This window comes from Eupeodes corollae, chromosome X (assembly GCF_945859685.1).
Source record: "Eupeodes corollae chromosome X, idEupCoro1.1, whole genome shotgun sequence".
NCBI lineage: Eukaryota > Metazoa > Arthropoda > Insecta > Diptera > Syrphidae > Eupeodes > Eupeodes corollae.
Window position 1 is genome coordinate 7,009,560 of NC_079150.1, and position 18,777 is coordinate 7,028,336.

At 40.8% G+C, this 18,777-nt stretch overlaps 1 protein-coding gene across 1 annotated transcript; it reads left to right on the plus strand.

Annotated features, from left to right (window-relative positions):
- The first annotated feature begins 428 nt into the window (after positions 1–428).
- LOC129953235 (uncharacterized protein K02A2.6-like) lies at positions 429–1,901 on the plus strand. The gene has a single exon (XM_056066193.1). The coding sequence runs from the start codon at positions 429–431 to the stop codon at positions 1,899–1,901; it is 1,473 nt and encodes a 490-aa protein (XP_055922168.1).
- The last annotated feature ends 16,876 nt before the right edge of the window (positions 1,902–18,777 follow it).

Genomic DNA, 18,777 nt, shown 5'->3' on the forward strand with positions numbered 1-18,777 from the left:
ATGCACTTAGGCGTTTATCAATTGGGTGTAAGTTTGGTTCATACTTACAAACCGCTTTACGAAACCAATTTGTATTTGGTCTAACAAATCAACGCATTCAAAATCGGCTTCTAGAAAAAGAACAACTTACTCTATCGTCAGCACTAGACACCGCCAAGGCCATAGAGGTATCAGAAAAAGGTGGTGCGGAGTTACACAAAGAGAAAGATTTGACATCTGATATCAATTTCGTAAAAGAAAATAACAAAAAGAAAAAAAGCACTTGGGAAAATAAATCAAGTACAAATCCAATAAGAACATCGTCATCGACAAATTTTGTTTGTTATCGGTGTAACAGCACGGAGCATTTAGCAACCATATGCAAGAATAAAAACTCAATGTGCTCATACTGCAATACAAAGGGGCATCTACAGCGAGCTTGTTTTAAGATGAGACGAAATGGAAGAGGAGCTACAAATCAATTAGAAGAAGAGACCGATGCCGAGAACATTTGTGTTGATGAAATCTGCCACATATCAGATGAGCTTTTGCAAATCGACGACCCAAGCCAGGTAACACTTCGTTCCAAAATGTGTTGCGAACTTATTGTTAATGACATTCCTTTTATTTTTCAAATAGATACTGGGTCACCTGTAACTGTTGTCGGTCTATCAGATGCAAAGAAACAATTTGGCAAACTTCATTTACAAAAAAACGATACGGAGCTGGTTAGTTTTTGCGGAAAGAAGCTGGAATGCTTTGGTTATGTTAACGTCAAGGTTAAAACAAAGCAAAACGTGGTTAACCTCAAAATGTACATCGTTCGATCGCAACGAAACCCTTTGCTTTGTCGTGAATGGCTTCGACAGATCAAATTAGATTGGGGTCAACTTTTCGAAAAACAATTAGATACAGTAATGCAAATACAACAAGACAAAGCTAAATTCTCAGTAATTGACGAACTAGTTAATAAGTACCCTAAGGTATTTTCCAAAACAGCAGGAAAAATTGCAGGAATACAGGCACGGTTACATATGAAAGAAAATGCCTCCCCGATTTTCATCAAAGCGCGTCGCGTGGCATTTCCATTAATAAAAGCGGTTGAAGATGAGCTGGAGAACTTAGTAGCAAGCGATATTTTGGAAACAGTGGATACGTGTGAGTGGGCTACACCGATAGTTGCTGTTCGCAAGCGAAATAACCAAGTTCGAATCTGTGGCGATTATAAAGCCACAGTCAACAAATTTTTAAATATCGATGAATATCCGTTGCCATCAATTGATGAACTATTCACCTCAATGGCTGGGGAAAAAAAATTTACAAAAATCGACCTGGCCAAAGCCTACTTGCAGTTAGAAATACACCCAGATGGTCGTGATTATCTAACGTTGAGCACCCATAAAGGGTTATATCGGCCTAAAAGAATGATGTTTGGGATCGCGTGTGCACCAGAAAAATGGCAACGGCATATGGAGCAAATTTTGAGTGATATCCCAGGTGTAAAAGTGTTTTTAGATGACATAAAAATCACAGCGGAAAATGATTCGGTTCACTTACAGCGTTTGGAAGAAGTACTTCGAAGATTAAATCATTACAATATGCGAGTGAATTTGGATAAGTCTGAATTTATGGTAGATCGTATAGAATATTGTGGGTATATGATAGACTGCAATGGAATTCATAAAATGAGAAGCAAAATTGACGCGATACAAAACATGAAAAAGCCAAGCAATAAAGACGAAGTAAGAGCTTTCGTGGGTCTCATAAATTACTATGGAAGATTTTTAAAAGGGTTTTCTGAGGCAGGCGATGAACCGGCAGCGGATGCAGGAGGTTCAGGTAAGGAAAATAATCAGGAAGTGTTAGGACGATCAGAGAGACAAAGAAGGAAACTGGATATATGGGGTTACGAGAAGATATAACTGTAATAGAATTACAGCCTTCATTCATCCACTCATTAGTATAAAATAATATTATTTCAAGGAAATTGTATTAAAATATTTTAAATTTGTTTTGGATTTTATATTTTATATCTAATATCGAATTTGTTTGTAAACTTAAAACAAAACATAAAATCTCCTTGAGGGGAAGAGCTGTTATATCGTGTCAATTATGATTCTCTTTCTCCAAACTCTCAATTGTCAAATACCTAAGTTACTTTATGTATTCAGTCTGTTAATAACCTTTGAGCAATCAACACTTAAATAATATAATATGAAATATTGAATAAAAAACTAAAGTCCAAGGATTACTGTATTTTATTTGAGTAACGATACAATAGATCCCTTATTGGGAGAATATCATGGGACATCCTTCGCTGTCAAAACCACCTGACAGAACTTGTGGTGACTCGTTATTGTCTTTGACAATACCTATCACTGCATTTGCAATAAAAAAATCTAGATTTTCGATTGGCACACCTCCAGGTCCTGATGGACTCACATCAAAAATTTGGAACCGTGTTCCTGAGGAAATAGTAGCAATGATATTCAATGTATTCTTGTGGTGTGGTAAAGTACCACAACACCTTTATGAGTTCAGAACGACTCTAATCCCTAAGACCTCCACTGCGTCAGGTCCGGGTGGCTTTCGACCTATTGCGGTCTCGTCTGTTGTCCTACGTCAGTTCCACAACATCTTGGCCAAAAGGCTTTCAAATGCTGTGGTACTTGACCCAAGACAAAAGGCCTTTGTCGCTTCTGATGGATGTGCTATTAACACCACTCTACTTGATTAGTACTTAGATCCCAACACTAATCACTATCTAGCTGCTACCTAGCTTCAATAGACGTCACTAAGGCGTTTGATTCAGTGTCCCACCCGACTATAATAGGGACTTTATGTTCCTATGGCGCTCCTTTTAAATTCATTAAATATATAGACGAATACTATAGTAGGGCTTCAACTAGAATTACAACAATAACTTGGATTTCGAGTCCCTTTTGCAACAGAAATGGTGTTAAACAAGGAGATCCATTGTCACCAATATTATTCAATCTGGTAATCGACGTCTTCTGAAATCTCTTCCCAAAAAGATTTCATGTAAAATTGGGTCTGCAAGGGTTAATGCGCTTGCTTTTGCGGATGATCTCATTCTGTGCGCCTCTACCCCTCGGGGACTGCAAAGCCTGCTTGACCACACTCAGGCCTTTCTCTCGTCATGTGGCATGCATATCAACGTCTCTGAATGCAACACCGTCATCATTAAGGGACAAGGTAAGCAGAAAAAAACAGTGATAGAAAATAGGACCTTCCAGCTTAACAGTAAGGAATTACCAGCTCTTAAGCGCTCAGAACATCTAAAATATCTAAGTATTGAATTCTCGCCTGAAGGCAAATGCAAAATAGAAGCCCACAACGAATTAGATCCTAAGCTACAAAGCATTACCCCTGCACCGCTGAAACCCCAGCAACGTCTACATATAATACGCACCGTTCTTTTTCCCCAGCTATACCATAAATTGACGTTGCGAAGTGCACATATTAATGCACTTAATAAAATCGATAAGAGAAATAGAGTCAAGGTCAGAAGATGGCTCGCTTTGCCGAGTGACTCGCCCATCACATATTTTCATGCACCCGTCAAACAGGGCGGTCTCGGCATTCCTGCTGTGAGACTGATGGCTCCTCTTATAAGACTTATTAGATTAAATCGGCTTACGCTTCCTTATTTGGAAGATGTGGTACAAGCCAACACATTCTTAGCTAAAGAAATTGATGCCGCAAAAAGAAGACTAAATTTAGGCAGTATCAATATTGAAAGTAAATCTGATCTCGATACCTACTGGTCCAATAAACTTCACAACTCTGTTGATCAATCACAGCGGTGGGCTCGTGAGCCTACACGGCTTCTTACAGGTAGGGCCTTCCTGCACTGCATAAAAACTAGAATTAATGCGTTACCCACGAGATCTCGTACATCTCGTGGAAGAACATACCTCGAACGTGTATGCAGAGTAGGCTGTCCTCGGACTTAAACCCTTAACCATGTGGTCCAGCAATGTCAAAGAGCCCATGCCAGTCGTATCGAGAAACATGACTGAGGAGTTAAATTTCTGAAGCGTAGTATTAACTCAAGAGGACTTACCACTCTAGTAGAACCTAGAATAATTACCAACGAAGGAATTAGGAAACCAAATCTGGTGGTTAAGGATGGAAATCGAGCCATTGTCATCTACGCTCAGTCTATTTCTGATTCTTATTCACTAGATCTAGGTCATAGGAATAAAATAGCGAAATATAATACAGTGTCGGTTAGTAATGAAATTAGATCTTAATTGGATGTTGATGAATTCATATTTACGTCGGCCACCCTTAATTGGAGGGGTATTTGGTCAAAAAGAAGTGTTCAGGAACTCGTTGATCTTGGCATGATCAAATAAAAAGACACAGCTCAACTTTCAACTACAGTTTTAATACAAACTACCAGATGCTTCAGGATTTTCAATGAAGCTACCTGGTCTACCAGACGATTTGATCCGGGTTAAATCCCTCATTTCAATTTCCTACGTTTATTTACGTGCTGCCTGCGTATCAGGCACAATTCAGTACGGTCATTTGATCCTGCTGATCCCAACGTCGTATGAAAAAAAAAAATAGTACGGAAACCTACTGGACGTATGCATCCAGTTGAGTTCGACATAGAAAAAGAACGGATCTCGAACGGTCGAATCTATAAAAAAGCAAAGACAAAAACCCGACCATAAAAGACTTGTCGAAAGTTACAAACTTGAGGATGCTGCTCAGGTCATCGAAGAAAATGAAGCTATGCTTGAAGAACCAGCAAGTAGTAGCTATGATGTTATTTTCCTCGACCACCTATTTAGATCGTAACTGAGCGGAAAAAATAATAACAACACTGAAACTCTAAGCCAAATAACAACGCTAGCACGGACAAGCAAAAAAGACGAAATTGTTGCCCTTATAGGCAACTACTTACTTTCGCTTTTCCCAGAGAGAAGAAGATCTCAGAACCCAAGACGCCACAGACCTAGAAATGAAGAAGAACATCTAAACAGAAGAAAGTGGAGACGTAAGGAGTACAAGCTTGTACAGATAAACTAGAAGAAACACCAAAGCAGGTGCATAAAGTCTATCCTGGAAGGACCCCATACTGGTTCAATGCCACCGAAAGACATCATGCTCCCATTTTGGGAAAACGTTAAAAGTTAAAAATGCAAAATTGTCCAGCTCCTCATCACCTGGTCCCGATAGAGTAACAGTGAAAGCATTAAACAAACTACCACTGGACATTAAGTGCACAATATATAACTTAATCCTATAATGCGGACGCCTACCGGAACGACTATACGAGACAAAAACGACTTTAATACCGAAAAAGAAAGACGCAACAGAGCCAGGCAACTATAGACCAATTGCTGTCTCATCAGTTCTTGTTAGGCAAATACACAACATCTTGACGAAAAGACTTACATCCGCAACTATACTTGACAAGCCTTCTGTTCTTCTGATGGTTGCGCAACAAACGCAACCATCTTCTACCTTCTTCTGCGATATCAACACGAGACTGTCTCTAGTTATTATATTGCCATGGTCGACATAGCCAAAGAGTTTGATTTATTATCCCACTCGACAGTCATCGATTCTTTAAAGGGATATGGTGCTCCAAAAGGATTTGTAGAATACATCAAAATATTGTACAATAAATCCTTCACCAAAATACAAACGAACGACTGGGTCTCGAACCCTATCAGAGCTCTCAGCAGTGTAAAGCAAGGTGATCCTCTATCCCCAATGCTATTCAACAACGTTATCGATAGAATTCTTAAATCACTGCTAAGAGAGGTATGTGGATAAGTAGGAAGCTCGTCTGTAAACGCACTCGCTTTTGCCGATGATCTGATCCTATGCGTAACAACAGAAGCAGGTCTACAACAGCTTCTGAACCACACGCATCTTTTCTTTAACTCTTGCGGTCTGCATGTCAATCCGGCCAAATGCAAAACAATTTCCATAAAAGGACAGGCCAGGCAGAAAAGAACAGTAATACTAATCAGTTAATTCACCAAAGGATTATTGCTTTAAAGAGAACTGACACTCTTAAATACCTAGGTCTAGAGTTCTGCCCAGATGGAAAGTGTAAGGTCGATCCAATCAGTGAACTATCGGATTAACTGCAGCGCATTAGTGGGGCTCCTTTAAAACCCCAGCAACGCCTGCACATCCTGAGAACAAAGCATTGTGATGGCCCTAACGGGTGTTGGCACAATGTGATTTCTGCCCAGTGCTCTGAATGTCAAAGTGAAGAAATTCAAGTAAGCGTGGGTAACACACTTGAACACTTGAAAGGCGTCAGCACGCAAATATCAACTAGCGCAGAACCGGTGTCAATTCCAATACGCAGAGGAGTTAAACAAGGAGACCCTCTATCACCTATCCTGTTTAATAAACTTCTCGACGAGCTTATCGGCCAAATCGACCAATTCTCCGGAATTGAAGTGTCAAAAGGTCAGCGACTGCGTTGCCTCGCTTACGCGGATGACATCCTATTATTTGCAAACACCAAAGAAGACTCAGAGAGGATGTTGGGAGCAACAAACAGTTTTCTCGCCGAACGAGGAACGGCTCCTAATGCAAGAAAGAGTCAGATGATCCATCTAAAGACGGTCCCCATTAAAAAAAAAATTTACGCCGCAACGCAGCCCGCAACATACGGGAACCTCGTTATAGAAGCCCTAGCTGTTGAGGAACAAATGAGATACCTAGGGAGCCAGTTTACACCTAACGGCGAATCAAATATGAGCCTCCCTACATTACTAGTCGATTACTACTACGCATATGAAGAGCCCCCTTGAAGTCCCACCAGAAGTTAAACATACTCCGCAACTACCTGATTCCTCGCTACATACCAACCCTCCAAAAGCCAACCATCACTAGGAAGACCCTCAAAGAGACGGACATTAAAATAAGAGCTTTCGTCCGGCTAATACTCCATCTACCAAGCCATTGCTCCAATCAAATCCTCTACGCTCCAGTTTCGAAGAGAAGTCTCGGGCTGTTCGAATTCCGCAGCAGGATTCCTGTCATAATGGTAGAGCGTATCGACAGACTGTCCAGGGACGTCATAATATCTGACATTGTAACCATCGGCCAAAACTGGATAAGAAGAGTACGCGGAATGATACAGGCCAGCAAAGCGACCAAAGCCGCTTGTTTAGAATACCAGGCCCAAAAACTCGAAATATCTTATTCCGGCAACTGAATAAATCAAGTGTCAAACCACCGAGCAAGTACATCTTTTATCTACAGCCCACCACTATACTGGTCCGGTGAAGACTTCATTAAGGCAAAACTGCTAAGGTACAACTTCCCCCAACAAGAGGTATTCCATCTAACCCACCATCAGAGCGCCGTTGCCGAGGTCATTGTGACAGAGTGGAAACACTATGTCACGTATTACAGGCGTGTCCAGCCTCACATTGGGAACGTATAACAAGGCACAACTACGTTCAGAAGCGAATCGTGACTGCTGCGAGGGAGAAGGGCTGGAGGGTCGAGATCGAACCCCAAATCCGAGGCCAGGACGGGATCCTGAAGAAACCCGACATCATATTTACCAAAAACAACACCACAGTGGTATGTGACGTCGGAGTTCACTGGGAAGGACCCGAACCTCTGGCCCTTCAATTCACACATAAAATGGCGACCTATAGCACCGCATCCTTCCTCGGCCGCCTGCAGCAACGATACCCAAACAACATCATCAGGATTCTTCCTCTGATTATAGGTGCCAGAGGCGCCTGGTGCGCCCAAAATAATTTCCTGATAAACCAACTTGACGTCTCCAATAAAATCATCGAAGACATCGTCCATACTACAATAAGAGGCACCTGGATGATTCACCAGGCTTTTATGCGAAGGGTATGGTAGTAGAGCGAAAAAAAGGAAATAATATCTTAATGGTACAGCTGCCAAATACCCCAGCTGAAAATACAATAGAATCAAACGCTTATTGATATTAAAGATAAATCTATGTTAGAATTGCTCTATTTATTAAATTTAGTTAAGTTTATTCAAAAATTGTTAGGTTTTTGTGATCAATAAACATACTCAATGCGTTTGCTTGAGAAAATAGCCAAATGCCTCGTCATCTAATTAGTGACGCGCATGAATGGATTAACAAGATTTCTACTGTCCCTATCTACTCAGTTGAATTTTGGTTGTCAAAGCGAGCGGTTGTGTTGCTCTGTAATTAAAATTTAATATTTTTTGTTTTTTTTCCGGTTCCCAAATTGCGAGAAATTTATAGTGGTGTTTTTGTGCGGGAAAAAAGGGTTTTCCCAAAAATTTTAGCGTATCATAAAAATTTGCAAACACCAAAGAAGACTCAGAGAGGATGTTGGGAGCAACAAACAGTTTTCTCGCCGAACGAGGAACGGCTCTTAATGCAAGAAAGAGTCAGATGATCCATCTAAAGACGGTCCCCATTAAAAAAAATGTACGCCGCAACGCAGCCCGCAACATACGGGAAACTCGTTATAGAAGCCCTAGCTGTTGAGGAACAAATGAGATACCTAGGGAGCCAGTTTACACCTAACGGCGAATCAAATATGAGCCACCCTACATTACTAGTCGAGCTAAAACGGATAAGAAGAGCCCCCTTGAAGCCCCACCAGAAGTTAAACATACTCCGCAACTACCTGATTCCTCGCTACATACCAGCCCTCCAAAAGCCAACCATCACTAGGAAGACCCTCAAAGAGACGGACATTAAAATAAGAGCTTTCGTCCGGCTAATACTCCATCTACCGAGCCATTGCTCCAATCACATCCTCTACGATCCAGTTTCGAAGGGGGGTCTCGGGCTGTTTGAATTCCACAGCAGGATTCCTGTCATAATGGTAGAGCGTATCGACAGACTGTCCAGGGACGTCATAATATCTGACATTGTAACCATCGGCCAAAACTGGATAAGAAGAGTACGCGGAATGATACAGGCCAGCAAAGCGACCAAAGCCGCTTGTTTAGAATACCAGGCCCAAAAACTCGAAATATCTTATTCCGGCAACGGAATAAATCAAGTGTCAAACCACCGAGCAAGTACATCTTTTATCTACAGCCCACCACTATACTGGTCCGGTGGAGACTTCATTAAGGCAAAACTGCTAAGGTACAACCTCCCCCCAACAAGAGGTATTCCATCTAACCCACCATCAGAGCGCCGTTGCCGAGGTCATTGTGACAGAGTGGAAACACTATGTCACGTATTACAGGCTTGTCCAGCCTCACATTGGGGACGTATAGCAAGGCACAACTACGTTCAGAAGCGAATCGTGACTGCTGCGAGGGAGAAGGGCTGGAGGGTCGAGATCGAACCCCAAATCCGAGGCCAGGACGGGATCCTGAAGAAACCCGACATCATATTTACCAAAAACAACACCACAGTGGTATGTGACGTCGGAGTTCACTGGGAAGGACCCGAACCTCTGGCCCTTCAATTCACACATAAAATGGCGACCTATAGCACCGCATCCTTCCTCGGCCGCCTGCAGCAACGATACCCAAACAACATCATCAGGATTCTTCCTCTGATTATAGGTGCCAGAGGCGCCTGGTGCGCCCAAAATAATTTCCTGATAAACCAACTTGACGTCTCCAATAAAATCATCGAAGACATCGTCCATACTACAATAAGAGGCAGCTGGATGATTCACCAGGCTTTTATGCGAAGGGTATGGCAGTAGAGCGAAAAAAAAAGAAATAATATCTTAATGGTACAGCTGCCAAATACCCCAGCTGAAAATACAATAGAATCAAACGCATATCGATATCAAAGATAAATCTATCTTAGAATTGCTCTATTTATTAAATTTAGTTAAGTTTATTCAAAAATTGTTAGGTTTTTCTGATCAATAAACATACTCAATGCGTTTGCTTGAGAAAATAGCCAAATGCCTCGTCATCTAATTAGTGACGCGCATGAATGGATTAACGAAATCCGAGGCCAGGACGGGATCCTGAAGAAACCCGACATCATATTTACCAAAAACAACACCACAGTGGTATGTGACGTCGGAGTTCACTGGGAAGGACCCGAACCTCTGGCCCTTCAATTCACACATAAAATGGCGACCTATAGCACCGCATCCTTCCTCGGCCGCCTGCAGCAACGATACCCAAACAACATCATCAGGATTCTTCCTCTGATTATAGGTGCCAGAGGCGCCTGGTGCGCCCAAAATAATTTCCTGATAAACCAACTTGACGTCTCCAATAAAATCATCGAAGACATCGTCCATACTACAATAAGAGGCACCTGGATGATTCACCAGGCTTTTATGCGAAGGGTATGGCAGTAGAGCGAAAAAAAAAGAAATAATATCTTAATGGTACAGCTGCCAAATACCCCAGCTGAAAATACAATAGAATCAAACGCATATCGATATCAAAGATAAATCTATCTTAGAATTGCTCTATTTATTAAATTTAGTTAAGTTTATTCAAAAATTGTTAGGTTTTTCTGATCAATAAACATACTCAATGCGTTTGCTTGAGAAAATAGCCAAATGCCTCGTCATCTAATTAGTGACGCGCATGAATGGATTAACGAGATTCCTACTGTCCCTATCTACTCAGTTGAATTTTGGTTGTCAAAGCGAGCGGTTGTGTTGCTCTGTAATTAAAATTTAATAGTTTTTGTTTTTTTCCGGTTCCCAAATTCCGAGAAATTTATAGTGGCGCGAAAAAAGGGTTTTCCCAAAAATTTTAGCGTATCATAAAAATTAAGTGAGTGTCCGTTTTACTGAGAATTGAGCTTTTTAAAATTTATAGACTACCTGGAAAGGTCGCACGTGGGTAACCGTTATAAATCTTAAAAATATACCTGTTTTCGGTGGTGAGTGTTCCAAGAACGGCGAAGGATTAGTGGCGATGACTAATTTATATGACGTAGGCGGCGGTGGTAAAAATATCACGTTGTCATCAGAATATGAATCCGATGATAATCCGGTGATAAACAGAAAAATATCGAACCTCAGTGCAGGGCGGTTAAGGATGTTTGCTGGAGGTCTGGTGGCTCTGGTCATCCCTCGACGCGTTGCAGCAATGAAATACATTGCCGTGACTGTGCTTTCAAGGGTGAGCCGGCGGGCCACCTAATGCTTACGGACGGTTGTCCGATATATGCAAAGGCGGTTGCTAGGGCGTTGGCAAGACATTAGATGGCTAGATTCTTCCAGCTAAATTGTCAGGGGTCGTCCAATTGTTCGCTTAGCTTAGGGCAGTTGATGCGCAACGCGAGGTGTAGCTTTGCTCTGTTGCAAGAACCTCATATCACAGGAGAGGTTATGAGGGGATTGCCGGAGAAAATCAGGTCGTTCATAAGTGAGGACGGTAATGCGGCCATACTTGTGAACGATATCTGCACTGAGGCTGTGCTCATCGACAAGAGTAAATGGGGCGTATTAGTTAGTGTTGAGGGCGCCTTTGGTAGGGTCTTTTTGGCTAGCATTTACTGCAAGTTTGGTGAAGAAATCGAGCCGTACTTAGAGTATATGAGTGAATTGGTTCGTCTCATAGGCAGTGGTGTGGCGATTTTTGGGCTAGACGCAAACGCGGTTTCCCTCAGGTGGCATAGTAAGTTCTTAGAATCTACGTCTCAGAGCCGAAAAGTTGCAAGGGGGGAATTGCTTTGCGAATGGATGACTGAAAATTCGATGCATGCAGTCAATAAGCCGAGTGGATTCTACACGTACTGTGGACCGAATGGCGGTGTCAGTGACATCGACGTGACACTGGCAAATGAGGCGGCGCTTGACAGACTAGGTTTCAATTGTTCCATCAGGGAGGGCGAGGGTGTGAGCGATTACAGCTTGATTGAAGTTGAGATCGAGTACGCCCCCGTGCTTCGTGTTGGCCATGGAGGGTTGGGAGTCAAGCGCTGGCGACTGAACAATGTCGATTGGGCATTGTATCAGGAGCAAATCAGGCGCGGTCTGACGTTGGTGCCTCTGGCAGAGTTCGATAGCCTAACGATTGATGCCAAAATAGGCAAAATTAATGAGGTAGTCTGGGGTGTCAACGATTCTCTCCTTCAGAGGATTCGGAAGGTGAATCCAAGAAGTGTGAAATGGTGGAAACCCCAGTTGGAAGAAAGACGTGTGAGGTCAGGTCGCTTCGAAAAGCATTTCAGAGGGCGGTTCGAACTAGGGCAGTTAACTTAGATGAGCTGAAAGCTGTCTACAGGCAGAAATAAGCACAGTATAAGAAGATGCTGCGTAGTGTCAAAGAAGAAAATTGGGTATCTTTTACCGAAAGGCATAGAGATGACCCATGGGGTCAGCTTTATCGCATCTGTTGGGGGGGAGAACCCAGGAGATAGGGTGTATTAAAGAAGGAAGTATAGTCCATGATACGTGGAAAGATAGTGTAGGGGCGCTTATGCGATCTTTCTTCCCTAGGGCTGAGCAATTGGATGCCCCGTCGGCGGGCGGGCGGCCAAGTGCTCCTAGGTTAGATTTTGTTGAAATCGAGATAGCAGTAGCTATGCTCAAATCGAAGAAATCTCCAGGTTTTGATGGACTGACTGGCAAAATGGTGAAAGCCATATGGTCAGCTGTTCCGGAATACTTGGAGATTCTTTTTGGAAGTTGTGTAAGGCTAGGGTACTTTCCCTTGGAATGGAAGTGTGCAAGGGTACTTCCGCTTCTTAAGTCTCCCGATAAGATCAGGTCGAATCCTCGATCTTATCGTGGCATCAGCCTCCTTCCAGTGCTTGGCAAAGTACTGGAGAGAGTGATGGTGAATTGGGTATTTTTGTCGACTTTAAGGGCACCTTCGATTACTTAAATTGGAATTCGGTCAGGTCGAGGTTAGTTGAGGTCGGTTGTCATGAACTGGCTCTCTGGGATAGCTATTTCTCGAATAGGAAGGCCAGAGTAGTTGGTAGGTTAGATGAAGTGACGGTTAGGGTAGAGCGGGGTTGTCCGCAGGGGTCGATTGCAGGTCCATTTATTTGGAACCTGATGATGGATCCCCTGCTTGTCAGTATTAGCACTGAATTTGAGGGCGTTAGTTGTAGCGCTTTTGCTGATGATCTCCTTGTTCTTGTTGAAGGCCAATCTCGTGTCATCACAGAGCGCAGGGGCACGGAGGTCATGAGTAGAGTGCGTGCTTGGGGCGAGAGTGTAGGTGTTGAAATAGCGGTCGATAAGACGTCCATGATGTTGCTCAAAGGCAAATTATCGGACACAAGAAATCCTACTGTAAGAGTTGGCGAAGTTTCGCTAAGCTATGTGAAGGAATTTACATATCTTGGTATCACCTGTAGTGAGAGGTTGAATTTTCTCCCACATTTCGCCCGGGTGAAAAATAAACTGAACGCCGTCGTGCAGATGGTTAGGCGCATTCTCGTTAAGGATTGGGGACTTACCAAGAGGGCAGTTCGCCTCATTTATGAGGGGCTATTTGTTGCTTGTGCAACATTTGGTGCGCCAATCTGGTGTGACACTGCCAAACAGGTCTTGGGTAGGAAGAAAATTCTTTCCTGTCAGAGGGTCATGCTCCTGGGTTGCGTGCCAGTATGTCGCACGGTGGCATTGCAAGTATTGGCTGGGGCACCACCTCTTGACCTGGTGGCAGTACGTCTTGGTATTGCCTTCAGGATGAAAAGAGGAATGAGCTTGGCTACAACTGACTGGGAAGAGGCTTCAGGTGCTGTAGGTTTGAGAAGTAGGGAAGCGAAATTCTTTCTCCAGGAGTGTGTCCTTGCTAGATGGCAATCTAGATGGACTAGTTGTGAGGAGGGAATTACCACTTTTGAGTTCCTTCCCAATGTTAGGCAGGCATTTGGTAGGAGGAACATTGGTTTTTCAATGTTCTTAAGTTTTTGTTGACAGGGCACGGCTCATTTAATGCATTTTTGCATTAAATTAATCGTGCTTTGGCGTCTGGATGTTTCTGTGGAGGGGCGTTCAAGAATTGGCTACACGTCATTACTGAATGTTCCCACTACGAGGATATAAGGGATCTCTCTGCTATGGGAGTAGAAGGTTCCGATGGAAGCTGGAATTTCAGTGGCATCCTCTTCAATGTGGAGGCTACTGCAAATCTAGCAGCATTTGCCAATGAGGCCTTCAGGAGAAGGAGGCTTGTTAGGTTGCTTTAGGTTGTTCTAGGCTGTATCATGTAATTGTCGCTGTTCTCTTTTGTTGTTTATTTGCGGTGTGATGTTGTCCTGCATTACTACCAGTACTAAACTGGTGGTCGAGCAGGATAACATGAAGGCTGCCAGGCCTTGGACTGTAAGGAGTCTATCTGGAAGTGACCTTAACGGTTGCGAAGCTCGACCTGAAGCTATATTCGGGTACCACGGGAGACAGGAGCCCTGGTTCTTGTTGTTCTAGTGTTTCATATACACTGTGCGACCTGATACCACCTGTCTGTGAGGTAGGCCTCCTAGTGGGAGCATCGTGGTGGCTGTGGTTACCGTATGCGGAGCTAAATGGTGTTCTAAAGGTTCTGTTTAACACCTATGGCCCTTAGAATACAAGAGGTGCAAGATAGACCTCGCTCTATAACAAGGGGTGCAGTTCATGCCTTACACATGGCGTAAGCCTGCATGGAGCCGCTATTGGTACAGAAATGAAAAAATTTTTGCAAAATCAATAAGAAAAATATATATTTTAAAAACTTGATAAATTTTGAACGAAAGGGAATACGGTTCCAATTTCGTAACCTGTTGAGTATCCGTTTGTTATCAAAAATGGGCTTTTTGCTCATCCTGGCAACAGGTACGACCATAGAGAAGCCGTCGAGAGATATCGAAAGAGTTTTCTTTTCTGTTTTATAGTCGTACTACCATGGAAGTCTTTCAAAGAGAGATATGGTAGATGGACTAGAAGAGCATGACATTTACTGTTGTGTCGATATTTTCTCCTCGGACCTTGAAAATTTATGGTGGGATTACGCAAACTTCTCAACAGGCCGTACCGATATCCGCAGCTGGTCTCCAAGGTGAAGAGTCTCTAGTCGATAGAATAATGTAGGTAAGGGAAGTCGGCAAATTAGATCCGTAACTTCGGGATAAGGATTGGCTCTGAAGATTGAGATAGTCGGGCTTGAATTGGAAGCAATAACATGGTTTATGTACTCGTTCTGGGTAAATAAAAATTTTTCGGAATTTTGTTCCCCGGTTAGTAGTTTACTTAACCAATTGTGGAATTTTCTTGCTAAAAGTCTTAAGATGTATCGCAAGGTATGTTCTTTTGATTTATAACGACTATCAATTAACAATCAATTCAGAACTGGCACGGACTTGGGGAATCCGACTGTCTAATTAAAACAAAGCATTGTGATGGCCCTAACGGGTGTTGACACAATGTGATTTCTGCCCAGTGCTCTGAATGTCAAAGTGAAGAAATTCAAGTAAGCGCAGGTAAACGGCGGGAGTAACTATGACTCTCTTAAGTGCCCAGTATAATAATAAGGTGGCAATCTACAGCACGCCCGCCTTTATTTCATTTCATTTCATTTATTACGTATTTTTATATACAAACACAGGAAGATAAATCTTATAAGATGCAAGTGCAAGTTTGTGAATAATATAATACATGGAATATAAACAAAAATTATTGTACATGTTTAGTAATTTATTATGGAAAAGGATAATATAATATTAATAATAAATATATATATATATATATAGATACCGTAAAAGAGAGGTACCCACAATACTCCATCTCTGTGTTACCTCTCATTTTGGGAGCCCGAGGCATTTGGTGCCAACAAAATAAGTTCATACAACATCATCTACAACTAACAAAATTTGAAGACGCAGATATTGTAGCAACCACGATAAGAGGCAGCTGCGCAACTCACCGACACTTCATGAAGTTCGTGTGAAGAACCAGGCCACCAAACTACCACCCGTGATGCAGCGTTACTATTCTGAACTATTTAACCGAGCAAATCTGGGGAGGAGCTCATATAAAGAGGTACTACTACCAGGAAAGTAGCAACAAGAGAGGCAGCGCAGCGTAAACATCTTGCCAAATTATTTTTTTAAACTCATGTAAATTGCTCTTAAATGTTATTTAATTTATATATAAGTATTATTTAAGAAGTAGTATGTGGTTTAGAAAAGAAAAATAAAAGGCCGTCCTGACTGACCGGCTCATATTTATTTCTAGCCAAATGCCTCGTCATCTAATTAGTGACGCGCATGAATGGATTAACGAGATTCCTACTGTCCCTATCTACTATCTAGCGAAACCACAGCCAAGGGATCGGGCTTGGAATAATTAGCGGGGAAAGAAGACCCTGTTGAGCTTGACTCTAGTCTGGCAGTGTAAGGAGGCATAAGACTTGTAGAATAAGTGGGAGATATTCTGATTTATTAGTTTATCGACAATGAAATACCACTACTCTTATTGTTTCCTTACTTACTTGATTAAATGAAACGTGTATCAATTTCTAGCCATTATACGGATGTATTTATATATCTTATGGTAATGGAACTTGATTCAAGCTTCTAGAACAAAATATCAAGAGTTTGTTATATAATTATAAACAAATTTAATGAATTAACAATTTAGTAATATTTTGTTATGTGACTCGAATTTGGTATAACTTTTATACTCAGATATGATTCAATTCAAGGACATTTCCAGGTAGGGAGTTTGACTGGGGCGGTACATCTCTCAAATAATAACGGAGGTGTCCCAAGGCCAGCTCAGAGCGGACATATACCATTCAAAGAGCAAAAGGGCACATGCTGACTTGATCTCGGTATTCAGTACATACAGGTACAGCAAAAGCTCAGCCTATCGATCCTTTTGGTTTAAGGAGTTTTTAACAAGAGGTGTCAGAAAAGTTACCACAGGGATAACTGGCTAGAGGCGGCCAAGCGTTCAAAGCAACGTCGCTTTTTGATCTTTGTGAAGCAAAATTCACCAAGTGTTGGATTGTTCACCCATGCAAGGGAACGTCAGCTGGTTTTAGACCGTCGTAAGACAGGTTAGTTTTACCCTACAGATGAGAAAAATTGTTGCGACAGCATTCCTGCGTAGTACGAGAGGAACCGCAGGTACGGACCTATGGCACAATACTTGTTCGAGAGAACAGTGGTATTACGCTACGTCCGTTGGATTATGCCTCTAAGGTCGTATCCGTGCTGGACTGCAATGATTAAAATGAGGCGATTGTATTGTATGGCAATAAACCATTAAAAGTCTATTATTTATTAATGGACGACAATGGAGTGAAGCCAATGTTCTTGTATACCATAGCGATATAGGTGTATATAAATATCACCCGTAGCCGAGCTAGTTATAAAATTTTTATTTTTAAAATCAAGACAAGGTGTAATGGTCATCTTATGATGAGCCCAACCATTGCATCGGGGCGAAACGCATATAAGAACACCTATGCTGGTTTATTTTTATTTTTATTGATTTTAAAAATAAAAATTTTATTTTCATGATTTTAAATCATATTTATTAAAAAAAAAACTTAAACTATAATATATTTCAAACGAAATACATAAATAATAATACATAAAAAAGGTTTTTTAAAAATATGCTTTAGAAAAAAAAAGTTATAAAAATTATATATAAAAAAGCATATAAAAACTTTATATTATTATTTGCTACAGGCTTTAAATCACACAATAGTATGGTCTTTTTCACATACAAAAAATGATTGAAAAAATTAATTTTTTCTCAATACATAGAAGTAAATAAAACATTCGTATACAAAATTTGAGTCTAAGTCGATGGGGATCTCAGTTTTATTTTAATTTTGTCCTTTACAAGTCTTCACTCAGTCGTGTTCGGAAGGTATTTTAGGGGACTGCAATTTTGTCAGAGGTCTTAAAACAAAATAAATTTGTATATGAAAATCACTGAATTCAATGAAAAATTGGTCAATAGTGTTTTATAAGGAAAAACTATTGTAAAATGGTATTAAATTTAATATAGAAGACAAAAATTTCAACAAAAAATTGTCTTAGTCCATGAAATGAATAAAATCAAAGACAAAAGATTTTCAACAAAAAATTTTCTAAATCCACACAATGAATAAAAACGAAGACAAATTTGGATGGATTTTTATATTTTTCCGTCCATTTGTATTCTCTAATCAATGGTGTTCGAAAAGAACTATATGGACCCAAGATGTTCTTGGTTACTATACGAGAATGATACGAAAGTATATGGCTCGCTTCATGGTACACATGTTATCGTGAAACTAACTTCAGGTTGTTCTCTTCGGAGGACGTGCCAAGATTCTTTTATTTCTACATGGCGTTAAAATAAAAAAATTAAAGATGATATATTTCTATGTATTATCTATAAAAATCATTATATACAAATGAAAAAGAATTAAGTTACAATTTTGAAAATTGGAAACAAGTTTATGCTTGTACAAAGGAATTGACGGAAGAATTCTTGATCCTTAATCAAAAACAAATATATGAAAAATATAAAAAGATTACTTCAAAAAGTAATAGAAATTATTAGAAATTTGAAAATCATTGATATATATTTGTAAAAGGTATTTCATTCTCTAAAATTGAATAAAATAAAAACAATTAAGGGCTTGCTCATATTTGAAAAAAGAAAATTAAAGTTATTATTGAAAAACCTGTGAAATATACATTTCCCTACAATTCTGTACTAAATAAGATAAAAATTATAGAGAAAGATTTGTTACAGGAAATTCAATGTAAAATTTTTCAAAATTTCATTTAATAATAAGCAAAATAAAAATATATGATGGTCTTGATCATTATATATACCTCCTATTTAAACCTGCTTCAGTGCTCTTTACCGAGTACTGTTG